The 13,251-nt window shown below is 36.8% G+C and overlaps 1 protein-coding gene across 1 annotated transcript; it reads left to right on the forward strand.

The window, feature by feature from the left end:
- The first annotated feature begins 11,118 nt into the window (after positions 1 to 11,118).
- Positions 11,119 to 13,183, forward strand: LOC107929487 (protein phosphatase 2C 3). The gene is made up of 3 exons (XM_016860923.2): positions 11,119 to 11,724; positions 11,814 to 12,137; positions 12,492 to 13,183. Exons 1-3 carry the CDS (start codon positions 11,536 to 11,538, stop codon positions 12,516 to 12,518), a joined length of 540 nt encoding a protein of 179 aa, XP_016716412.1. The 5' UTR covers positions 11,119 to 11,535; the 3' UTR covers positions 12,519 to 13,183.
- Positions 13,184 to 13,251: the final 68 nt, after the last annotated feature.

Here is a 13,251-nt window from a genome sequence, read left to right on the forward strand (position 1 = left end):
TGTGAGACGAGAAGGTCCTTAACATTTGAGCATTTTCTTTACAAAGAGGGATCGTATTTTAAATTCTTTCAAGTTTTCAAATTTTCGACACTAAGACACTAATTAATCAACTAGGTACCAATTTTGGGCGTATCGAGGGTGCTAATCCTTCCTCGTGCGTAACCGACTCCCGAACTCATTTTCTGATTTTCGTAGACCAAAAATTATCGTTTTAGTAAATCTTAACTTTTATTAAAATGATTAACTTAAGGTGATCCGATCACACCTAAAAAGATTGGTGGCGACTTCTGTTTTCATTTTTTTTCTCCAAGTCGATACCCGTTTTTTCCAAAAAAATGGTTATGACAGCTTGGCGACTCCACTGGGGACTTTTATAAGAGAGTCAAGCCACAAGTTGATTAACTTTGGTCTTTTTTCGAAAATTGAGAATTTGGTTTTGATATACGGTCACTTCATTGCGTTTCACCCGCTTTTCGTACTGTTTTCATCATTTTATTCCTATTTTCTTTAATTGTTTCAAGTTTTTATGCATATATCTTCTCGCATCGTATTGCATGACCGTTGTGGTCACACCCTTAAGTGGGAGTGAGAAACTACGCCTTCGTGAGGTTTTCACCTCCATGCAGGATAGTGGATCACTTTCGGAATACATCCGTACCTATGGTTTCGTGAGATTTTCATCTCCGTGTAGCCATAGGGAAATGTATTCTCCTGAATTGAACTCGATTCAAATGAGCCTATAATGGGTGAGGATCGAGGAATCTATTGGTTCAGGTACCCTTACTCTAGAACCAAACCACATATAGAGAGACCTAGGAGCCCACCCTAGGTAGAGCCACTCCGAACCCTTAGTGGTCACCCGAATTGCTGTATTTGTTATTTATTTATCCTGCACTAACGTGTTTTATTTTTGTTTTGTTTATAATTGCATTACATTACATCATCCTAGGAAGGAGGTGTTGATTCATATTTGATTGCTAAATAGAACAGTTTGTCATAAGAAAATGAATTTTTTGATAAAGTGGATTATAATACGGTTGTCTAAATATGATCCAAGTGAACACATAAAAGAAGACTGATAGCTCGTGAAGAAATACAAGACTTCGCTTCATTGCTTGAAGACAGAAACTGACAAGATTATTTGAGAGCCGTCGCATCTTAACCTTCTTAAAGGAGCTGACAAGTATCACAGTAATAAGTGAGCAACGAGTCGCAGCCTGGATCGAGCAAAAAATGAGTTAATATAGACATCTCTTGGAGAATTCGTCAGACTCGACCACAAGATCCGGATATGAAGAGGAAGATAGGTGTCTTCACTTAGAATACAAGAGAAAAGCCGTATATGTAGTCCGTTTTATGTAAAAGAATTTACTTTCTAGAAAAGTTGTTCTAATAAAATTAAATTTAGAATCAATGCTTTCCTTTTTTTTTGCGTTCATGCATTTGCATTACATTACATCAAAGAAAAGAATGTGTTGATTCGAAATTCAATTCCTAAATAGAATAGTTTGTCATAAGGAAACGAATTTCTTGATAAAGTAGATTATAGTGCGATCGCCTGAATATAGTCCAAGTAAACACGATGAGAGAAAGTTGGTAGTTCACGGAGGAATACATGATGTAATTGCCAGAGATTCAAGCCAACAAAGGCATGACGAGAGAAAGCTGGAAGTCCACGAAGGAATACATGACTTGATTTAATTACCAACGAAGATTATTCAAGGGCCGGCACTTTTGATGAGTATCATGGAGATAAGTGAGCAAGAGACCGAGGCTCAGATTAAGCAGCAAGGAACTAGAAAAGGCATCTTTTAGAGAATTTATAGGATTCGACCATGAAGAAAAGATCAGCGTTTACTTGGGATATGAAGGGCAATACCGCATATGTAATCTATTTTCATGTAAAGAAATATATTTTCTAGAAAAGTTATTCTAATGGAATTGAATTCAAGATCAACATCTTCCTTTCTTTTGCATTCATTCCATACATTTGCATTACATTGCAACATTTGCATTAAACTTTCACTAAAGAACCCTGATTAAACAAAATTATTTCAGTTAATCTGGAAACCAACGAGAATCAAGCAACCGAACACAGCCACTATACCCACCGTAAAACCAAAGCAATGGACCAGAGATTAGAAAGGATAGAACAAATGCAAAGGGAGATGCAAGAACAATTACAAGAGCAGATGCAAGAGCAACTGGCTAAGATACAGCAAGATATGAGGGACCATATGTTAGAGTCCAGAAAAGCATGATGGATCAATTAACTCGTCTATTGGCTGGCGGATTAGAAAAGGGGAAAAGCCCTTTGATCAATGCGGGAGAAGATAATGAAGATCCTACCTACCCTCCGGGTTTTACCCCACCTCATGTGCCCCTGCAAACCGAGGCACCTCCTAGAAGGCCATCTGTCACAGTGAGGCCTCAACATGGGCCAGTGGATGCTGGAATCCCCATAAATTTCCCATCTGGGTTGGGAAATAATTTGGGTGATAGCTCGGTCAACCCTATTACTCCTAATCTGGATTTAATAGAGAAGGAAAGAATGGCCACTGAATCCTCGAAACAATTGGAAGATCGTTGCAGGTGGTTAGAGGAGAAGTTTAGGTTTTTAGAAGGCGTTGGCAATCATCAGGGGATCGATGCCAAAAACTTAAGTTTGGTTCCAGATTTGGTGCTTCCTCATAAATTTAAGATGCCAGAGTTTGAAAAGTACAACGGGACTACTTGCCCAGAGGCGCACATAACAATGTTTTGTAGAAGGATGACTGGCTATGTGAACAACGATCAACTATTGATCCATTGTTTTCAGGACAGCCTAATGGGAGCAGTGGCTAGGTGGTACAATCAGTTGAGCCGTGCAAAGATCGGTTCATGGAGAGATCTTGCATAGGCTTTCATGCAACAATATAACCATGTGACTGATATGACGCGAGATAGGATCACACTACAAAACATGGAAAAGAAACCGAGTGAGAGTTTCAGGTAGTATGCACAACGGTGGAGGGAAATAGCGATGCAAGTCCAGCCACCTCTTTTGGAGAAGGAAACGACCATGCTCTTCATTAATACTTTGAAGGCCCCATTCATCACCCATATGATTGGGAATACTACCAAAAGCTTTTCTGATATGGTAATGGCAGGCGAGATGATTGAGAATGCCATAATAGGTGGCAAGATTGAAGTTGGAGAAACTACCAAGACGTCAGTTCCAAAGAAAAAGGAGAATGAAGTGAACAGTATGAGCTCATACAATAGAGATCACTCAAGGTCAATAACTGTCAATCAACCAAAGGTGACTACGAGGGGGCAACAAGGTTCGACAAAGCAGGAATCAAGTGTAAGGCAAAATTTTGAAAAGCTCCAATTTACGCCAATCCCAATGTCATATAAGGAGTTATATCAAAGTTTATTTGATTTACATGTGGTATCCCCATATTATATAAAGCCGTTGCAACCCCCATACCCCAAATGGTATGATTCAAACGCTCAATGTGATTATCATACGGGAGTATCGGGGCATTCAATAGAAAACTGTACTGCCTTCAAGAAGACGGTTGAAAGACTCCTCGAGATGGGGATTGTGAAGTTTGATGACACCCCTGGTACAAAGAGTCCGTTACCAAATCACGATGATAAGAGCAAATGATTAAAGGACTCTGTCAAAGATGGAAAAATAAGAAGAGGATTAGTAGCATCGGATCTTGAGTAGAGAAACTTGTGAGGCATTCGTCCTTACAAACCTGGAAATGTTTTGAATGATTAGTCTGTAGAGGAACCTCTTGTAGTTTTTAGAGCTAATCTAGAGTAATATTCAAAACACGCTTGTTGTTTTAAGCCTAGAAGCAATTAAACCCCTTTTGTGAAATAGGCTTGTATCCTAAGTCTTTATTTCAATAAAATGCATCTTTTTGAGCAAATATTCTTTGATTTCATCTCATACGGTACAAATAATTGTTCTTAGATTCTTTTATTCTTTGGAATTTATTTCAAATATTCATTTATTCTTCATTCATGATCATACCATACAAATAATCATCCTTAGAATCATTTATTTCTTTGGAATCTGCCTTCAGCGGGTCCCCAGATATCAATGATGTGAGTAACGCTGTCATTGACTCCGAGTCTCCTTTTGAGCGAAATATGGGCCTAAAGGGATCTCAACACTCTGAAGATGATAGAGATGTAGACTACTCTTTAATTTGTTAAGGATGGTAGAGTAAGATGAAAACAGATCCTCTCTTACAAAAAGACAGTAGACAGTAGGCCTATGACAAGAGAAAGATGCAAATATCGGAGTCTGCATTACCACAAAGGTAAAGCAAGACGTCATTGAGTCACTTCCTAGAATTTAAATATTTTTTGCATGATCATATCAAGATACGCCTGGCTACTAAGACAGGAGGATGTTGCAGGGTTTTGAATGACATATGCTAATGGTTTTACGATGGCCAGGCTAATCATGAGATTTGGGTTCTACTGGCCCACCATAGAAAGGGATTGCATCATTATGCTGTAAATGCCAAATTTATAGAGAGAAAATTCATGTGCCCCTTCATGTGGGGCAAGGAGGTTATGGGCCGATCTCTTTGAAAGCTTCTAACCAATACCGATTCGCCTTTGGGGTCATCGTTTACCCCGAGAAAATGATAAAAGTTGTTTCATATGCCAATGTCACTAGGTCGACAGTCATCAAATTTCAAAAAAAGGGGTGCCAATAAAGAGTGCCAGAAAATCATGTCTAACACAGCTGTACAATGTCAAAAGGTCACAGTCTGTTTAAAGATTAGGAGTTATATGGCAATGGCAATGGCAAAGGCAAAGGCAAAGGCAAAAAAAAAACACAAAAACACGAAAACACAAAAAAAAACAAAAAAATTCTAAAAAAAAGAAGCGGAAAAAAGAGAGGCCAGTGCGAAACCCTGCAAATGGAGCCTTAAGACTAAAAGGGATTCGAGTTGAAAACCCGAAAATGGCAGCTCAAATTTGGATCAAAGTGGGGCATACATTAGTCTTGCTATGCTTGAATTAACAATGAAGAAGTATGCTACGTCTTGGGGCATCGAAAAAGTACTCCGGATCCCCTAAACACATATTAAACTCAGAAAGGTCCTCAAGAAGTTGGTACAGAAAAGCTCAGGCTGCGATATCTGGGGCATCTAGCTTCTATTTTGCCCATTTTGAATTTGTTATCTTTGATTCTTCTCAAGTTATGTCCAAATAAAATTTCTTCTTATTGCATTGCTATCTTTGATTAAATCATTCGTTTTGAGTTGATTTCATTCTTATTGCATTTGCAATCTTTGATTAATTTATCCATTTCGAGCTATGCTCATAATCAATTTCCTTCTTGTTCATTGTTTTGATCTTTTTCAAGCATTTTGCATTGAAATAATTATTAATGGACTAATAACACTTTCACAAAAGAAGTTTTGCATATTACTCTGGAAGTTTCTAAATAATACAAAAACTTGAAACAGGACTATTGTTTAGAACTCACCAAGCTTAAGGGTTGGAAATATTATCTCTTTGGACTCTTTATTGGTTGAACCAAAAGACAAGACATTTCATCAGTGATACAACCTCGACAAATGACGAGTGATGTCAACCTAAGTGTAAAAGAGGGTCATTCTCGAGAAAAGAAATGATACTTTGCATTCATGAACATCTGGTCATTACACCCAGGGAATAGTGTAATCAAACTGATTGAAGATGATACAAATACTATGCCTTTGAGTTGCAGCGGAATGGATGGAAGAAACCAAATACTATTCCTCTGAAATTGCAGTAGGAGGCACAAACTTTATGTCCTAAAAGGTACAGTGGAAGAGACTCTAAAATTATAGTGGGGCAAGCTTTCCGAGCAAAATGTGATTGTTTCTTTGACTTTTCTGTCAAGAATACCAGCCGAACAAGATGCCAGCGTAATACGTCAGCGATAATGTCCTAATGAACAACGCACGATGATACCTTAAGCCTTTTTAAAAAGGGCTCATGACATTTCTACATTCATATAATAACACATCTAGTTAGGAGCATTTGATTCATTTCAATCATAGCATCCTAATTATTTGACACATTCATAACACATCTAGTTAGGAGCATTTGATTCATTTCGATCATAGCATCCTAATCATTTGACATAAGCATAGATATATGGAACTGATTCTACAGGTGATGTCCCTAGAATCAGTGAATTCACAAGCCTTAAGCCCCTAAGTAATAGGGTAACGGGCTGAAGATTTACAGATCTTAACCCCCTAAGCAGTAGGGAAACAGATCGAAGACGAAGGGTCTTAAACCCCTAATCGGTAGGGTAACAGACCGAATTGTAGATCTTATCTCCCTAAGCAATAGGGAAACAGATCGAAGATGAAGATCTTAACCCCCTAAGCAGTAGGGAAACAGATCAAAGATGATGGGCTTTAACCCCCTAAGCAGTAGGGTAACAAGCCGAATTTACAAGCCTTAAACCCCTAAGCAGTAGGGTAACTGGCTGAAGATTTACAGATCTTAACCCCCTAAGCAGTAGGGAAACAGATCCAAGATGATGGGCTTTAACCCCCTAAGCAGTAGGGTAACAAGCCGAATTTACAAGCCTTAAACCCCTAAGCAGTAGGGTAACTGGCTGAAGATTTACAGATCTTAACCCCCTAAGCAGTAAGGAAACAGATAAAAATGATGGGCTTTAACCCCCTAAGCAGTAGGGTAACAAGCCGAATTTACAAACCTTAAACCCCTAAGCAGTAGGGTAACAGGCTGAAGATTTACAAATCTTAATCCCCTAACTAGTAGGGTAACAGGTTGAATTTACAGATCTTAACCCCTTAAGCAGTTGGGAAATAGATCGAAGATGATGAGCCTTAAACCCCTAAGTAGTAGGGTAACAGGCTAGAAATTACAAATTTCTTTTTCCCTGAAATGGCATTGGAGCGGCTAAAAGCCACAGCAAATCTCCTTGAAGTTTCAGAGGATCTTTTCTTCCTGAAATGGCGTTGGAGCGGCTAAAAGCCACAACAGATCTCCTTGAAGTTTCAGCAAACCTCTTCTTCCAGAAATGGCATTGGAGAGGCTAAAAGCCACAGTAGATCTCCTTTAAGTTTCAGTGGAAGAAGATCAAAACAAGTCTTATCTCCCTGAAGTTGCAGAGGAGCAGACCGAAGATAGCAGATCTGACATTCCTGTGCTTACAGTGAAGCAGATCCAAGATTTCAGCATGGCATCCCTGTGCTTATAGGGAACAAGTTCAAGATTTTAGCATGGCATCCTTATGCTTATAAGGAACAAGTTGAAAACATCAGATTTGGCATCCTGTGCTTATAGAGAACAAGTTGAAAACATCAGATTTGGCATCCCTGTGCTTATAGGGAACGGATCGAAGATAGCAGATCTGACATTCCTGTGCTTACAGTGAAGCAGATCAAAGATTTCAACATGGCATCCCTGTGCTTATAGGGAACAAGTTGAAAACATCAGATTTGACATCCCTGTGTTTATAGGGAACATGTTGAAAACAACAGATTTGTCATCCTTGTGCTTATAGGGAACGGATCGAAGATAGCAGATCTGACATTCCTGTGCTTACAGTGAAGTAGATCGAAGATTTCAGCATGACATCCCTGTGCTTATAGGGAACAAGTTGAAAACAGCAGATTTGGCATCCTGTGCTTATAGGGAACGGATCGAAGATAGCAAATCTGACATTCCTGTACTTACAGTGAAGCAGATCAAAGATAGCGGATATCGCCTTCCTGAGTTGCAGTGAAGCAGATTGAAGCCGTCAAGAGGCCATTTTAAAGAAGATCAAGAACTCAAGACTCGGCGAGCCCTGGCAAAATTGGTCTTTTTATAGTCTTTGCTCCATTCTCGTTACACGATAATGAGCAAAGAGGGGCAGCTGTAAGACCCAAATTTTGCTCGGGACCCAATAAAACCAAACCCGAATTAAACCTAGCCTATTATCCAGTTACAAGCCCAAACCCAATTTTGGCCACCTACTCCACCACCTTTGTTGGCCACCCACCTTGGCCACCAACTCCACCACCCTTGGCCACCTAAACCACCCCAACCACTCCACTTGTAAAATTTGGCTATAAAAGCCATTCAAGACTTTGTTTTTACGGGGTGGGTTTTTGGTTTTTTGGAGAAGGATTGTTCTTTGTTTTGGAGGAGGTTTTTTTTGTTTTTTGGAGGTGTTTTTTTGTTTTTTTGGAAAGAAGGTTATTTTTGTTTCTTGGAAAGGCTAGTTTTTGGAGATTAATCAAAGATCAAAGCAAAAGAGGTTTCTTTTGTCTATTCTTATCTTTAGTTCTTTGTTTGTTTATTGTTTTCCTTTCAATTTTATTTTGTTTTTTTTATACGAAAGTAAAAATAAAAGTAAGAAGCTTACCCATATTTTCATTATCGAAAAAGGTTTTTTTGAGGTCCGGCCGCTGTGTACGGTGGCGCCGATGGCGGCCCGTGGGGGTCCATGACTGAAGCAAAGCCGGACCAACGGCCGGATTTAGAAAAGAGGGAGAAAGAGAGTTGAGAGCTTTGTTTTATTATTTTATTATTTTTACTATTATTTATATTATTATTATTATTATTATTTCTCATGTATATATTATTATTTATATTATTATTATATTATATATGCCCTCTCCATATTTATTTATATTATTACTATCATTATTGTTACTTTTATTATTTTTTATTTCTAACTACTATTATTATATATATATATGTATTATTGTTTGTATTATTATTATTATTATTATCACCCCTATTGTTATTACTTTACTTTTGTATTCTAATATATTATTAATATTACTCATATTTTTATTATTTTTGCTATTACTATTACTATTATATATTAGTGTGTATTTTATGTATATATATATTTATATATAGTATTGTTTTTATTACTTTAATTTAATATTTTATTATATTTGCTTTTTGTATTTCTATATTTATTATTATATAGTAGTGTGTATTTCTATTATATACATATATATATATTTATATATAGTATTATTGTTTACTTTACTTTAATATTATTCTTATTATCATTATATCCAACCCAATAATAATTCTTTCATAAAAGTAATATTCCGTATTTGGTAATTCGAGACAATCGTGCCCTAACTTATTGGGTTTCGATTTTTCTCCTTTAACCTAAATAACGGAATACTCTTTTAAATCGCGACATGAGTTTTGAAAAATGCTTATTCTTGGAGATACGAGGTGTTGTGCCCTAACTTACTGGGTATGGCATTTTGTTACCTCGAAATAAGATTTTTGCAAGTAAAGGCAATATTCGGTGTTTGGGAATTCGAGGAAACGTGCCCTAACTTACTGGGTTTCGATTTTCCTCGTTCACCTTAACTAACTGAATAACCTTTTGAAATACACGAATTTTTATATAAAAGGCAAGCTCGTTCTCGAAAATTCAAGATGTCGTGTCCTAACTTACTGGATGTGACATTTTATATTGTGAGACGAGAATGTCCTTAACATTTGAGCATTTTCTTTACAAAGAGGGATCGTATTTTAAATTCTTTCAAGTTTTCAAATTTTCGACACTAAGACACTAATTAATCAACTAGGTACCAATTTTGGGCGTATCGAGGGTGCTAATCCTTCCTCGTGCGTAACCGACTCCCGAACTCATTTTCTGATTTTCGTAGACAAAAAATTATTGTTTTAGTAAATCTTAACTTTTATTAAAATGATTAACTTAAGGTGATCCGGTCACACCTAAAAAGATTGGTGGCGACTCCTGTTTTCATTTTTTTTTCTCCAAGTCGATACCCGTTTTTTTCAAAAAAATGGTTACGACAGATTTTATAGCCAAATTAGCTTTTGGAGAAAAGGAAAACCCACAACTAATTCAAGCCCCCCCCAAAAAAAAGCAGTCTCAAAACTCATCAAAGCTGATAAAGAGAAGAACTTTTGTATTTCATTTTCCAACCATGTAACTTGGTTTTGTAAGTTTCTTTTTTTCAAAAAAAAAACGAATTATAACCGAAATGAAAAGGGCTTTTTTATAAAAATAACCCAAAAATTTAATTAATTACATAAATGACCTATTTTTTAATTAAACACGTAAATAACATAAAATCTACAGTAAAAGTTGATGGAGCCAAAGAGTTTGGCGCCACCAACATGCCACGTCAGCAACCAGGATAAAAGAATTAATTTTTTGGTGGAGCCATGTAGAATGAAGCCACTTGTATAAATACCAGGAAAATACTACAATTTCTGAAAAAATAGGAGGACTTTAAAAACAATTTTCCATTTTCTAGTTAAGCCAATTTAATTCGCGCCATTAGATTTTGATGCCTGACACCCTATTACGGTCTTCTTTCTTCTTCTTTTTTATATTTTTTTAAGTTTTATCCTATCTATTTTTTCTTTTTTTAATTTTTTAATTTTTCCTTATTTATTTATTTTATTTTTAGGGACAAAACTTAAATAAATAAATAAATAAGACAGTAATAGGGTGTCAGACATCGAAATATGGTGGCGCCAATTAAATTGACTCCGTCAGAAAATAGAAATTTGTTTTTAAAGTCTCCCTATTTTTTCAAAAATTACAGTATTTTCCTGGTATTTATACAGGTGGCGTTATTCTACATGGCTTCACTAAAAAAATAATTTTTTTATCCTGATTGCTGACGTGGCATGTTGGTGGCGCCAAACTCTTTGGTTCCACAAATTTTTATTGTAGATTTTAAATTATTTACGTGTTTAATTAAAAAAGGGTTATTTATGTAATTAATTAAATTTTTTAGGTTATTTTTATAAAAAAAACCAAATGAAAAGCGTTTAAGAGAAATACAAGTCCGTCCCCCTTCTCCACATACGTGTCAGGAAAAAGGGAACGTCACTTCAATAACTCGAATTCTTCACTGATTGGCCCACATGTCTACATACACGTGTCCTTCATTGAACTAAACTGATCAAATAGACGGTGCAGATTTACCTTTTTGTATTCAGTAAATAGACGTCACACTAATTGTACGTGTCGGGTCACTTTACCCGAACGGTGACGATCACACTGCCCGAGCCTTAGGTGTGGCCCCCACCTTATACTAGTGCTCTCAATACAAAAAGGCAAAAGCTCTCTCCATGCCCCCTGCCATTTTTATGGTTCATTCTCCTTCCCATTCAATCTGAAATTAGAAAAAGAAAAATAAAACTCTGATTTTGCAACGCAGCTTTGTTCTTCACTGGAACGATTTCAAGTAATTTAGTAGCAAACTGGTTGGAACTTATTGCGGAGTTGTCGGAGAAAGTAAAGCGGCGGCAGCTACGGTTGAGCCAACGTTAAGAGCTTCTAGTCGTCGGAGGTTAGAGCTTCGTCCGTTTAAGATAGTAGCTGACGCTGCTGTTCAACCACCGTTAGAGAACAGTTGGAAACGTCGTAAGCTCGATCGCGATTTATTCCTACTGGTATCTTCTCGGGATTGTGATGACGCGGTTCAAACCTCGAAAGATCACGGATTTAAAAACGAAGGTCTATTTTCTAATGGAACGGTAAAATTAATGAATAAGAAGTTCGTGGAAGATGAAAAGGAACGGCCGAAGTTCGGAATGGCTTCCGGTTGTGGAAGTAGACGAGATATGGAAGACGCTGTTTCGATTCATCCTTCGCTTTGTAAACAAAGCTCTCAAGTTCAAATTTCGTCGGATATTCACTTTTTCGGTGTCTTCGACGGCCACGGCTGCACTCATGTACTAAATCGAATCTTGAAATATTTCTTAAATTCAATTTTATTAACAAAACTTAATTAGTTATGTTATAACTAAATTTTTTTTTTTAGGTTGCGATGAAGTGTAGAGATCGATTTCACGAGATAGTGAAAAAAGAAGTCGAAGCATGCGGCAGTTTGAAGGCGGTGGAGTGGAAGAATACGATGGAGAGAAGCTTTGAGAGGATGGATGAAGAAGTTAGAGAATGGACTGTAAACGCCAAGGAGAGTTCTACCTGCCGATGTGAGCTTCGAACTCCACAGTGCGACGCCGTCGGATCCACCGCCGTAGTTGCTATAATCACCCCGGATAATATCATTGTCGCTAATTGCGGTGATTCTCGCGCTGTTTTGTGTCGAAATGGTGCCGCTTTCCCGCTCTCCGACGATCACAAGGTGAGACATTTTATTCTTTATTTCAAGGTTTTTAATTTATTTTTTATGTATAAGATAAGGAGATAAGTATTTATTTACAAATAAATTATATATTTTTTAAATAAGATATTTAAATTATCATATTTATTTTTATCAAAATATCTAAAATAATATATAATATTATATTTATAAGATTAAAATTAATAAATAAATAATTGTTTTAAAAAATCAATAATGATTTTTATAAAAAAATCATATTCCGTATTTATATTTATTGATTTATCAAACAATTTTTTTAATATGAATTTCAAATTCAATATGCTTAAATTTTTAGCACTCTTTTTAATTGTGTACTTCCATATTATTCGATTGTAGCCGGATCGACCCGATGAATTGCTCTGAATAGAAGAAGCCAGTGGCAAAGTAATTTATTGGGACGGCCCTAGAGTTCTTGGTGTTTTAGCCATGTCTAGAGCAATTGGTAAGTGTAAAGCCCAAAATCTGTCCGGGCCCATACCAGCAAAATAAACCTAAAAATTACAAGCCCAAATGCCCAATATTAATAAAAACCCTAGAGGCCTGAATGGCCCAAAACTACACCAACTTTCAAACACAAAAAGAAACCCCAGCCGCATGTTTGTTGCTGCCACCTCCTGCGCACGCCCACCGCCACTGCTCGCCTATCACCGGCCACCCATGCGTCTGACGCCTTCTGACACCTGCAAACAGAGAGCCACATGCAACCAACAAAGCAGAAAACAACAGACGAACGATCCAAATAAAAATATAAAAAAGTTGTAATCCGGCTATAAAGGCCAAAGCTTATCACTTTTTGAGGGAGGATTTTTGATATTTCAAAGGAGGGAAAAACAGATTGTATTTTGGATGAGGGATTTGAGGGGAAACGGATTGTATTTTGAAATGGGGGGATTTTTTTTGGAGATTTCAAAAGAGAAAAACGATTGTAAATAGGGGTTTTTCTTTTTTTGAATACAAAGAAAAAACACTGTAATACGGGCAGATCCAAAAAATCAAAAAAGCAAAATAGAAAGAAAAGGTTTCGTTTTAATCTTTTGTCTCTTCATTTTCTTGTTTTCTTTTCATTTTCTATAAATCTTTTAATAAAATATGAAAT

This window comes from Gossypium hirsutum, chromosome A13 (genome assembly GCF_007990345.1).
Source record: "Gossypium hirsutum isolate 1008001.06 chromosome A13, Gossypium_hirsutum_v2.1, whole genome shotgun sequence".
Classification (NCBI taxonomy): Eukaryota; Viridiplantae; Streptophyta; class Magnoliopsida; order Malvales; family Malvaceae; genus Gossypium; species Gossypium hirsutum.

What these genes read in the sequence shown, in the direction of transcription:
- LOC107929487 (XM_016860923.2), top strand. Translation starts at nt 11,536, where the DNA reads ATGAATAAGAAGTTCGTGGAAGATGAAAAGGAACGGCCGAAGTTCGGA. An exon ending in ACGGCCACGGCTGCACTCAT is followed by an intron (nt 11,725 to 11,813) that starts GTACTAAATCGA and finishes TTTTTTTTTTAG; the next exon opens with GTTGCGATGAAGTGTAGAGA. An exon ending in CGCTCTCCGACGATCACAAG is followed by an intron (nt 12,138 to 12,491) that starts GTGAGACATTTT and finishes ATTCGATTGTAG; the next exon opens with CCGGATCGACCCGATGAATT.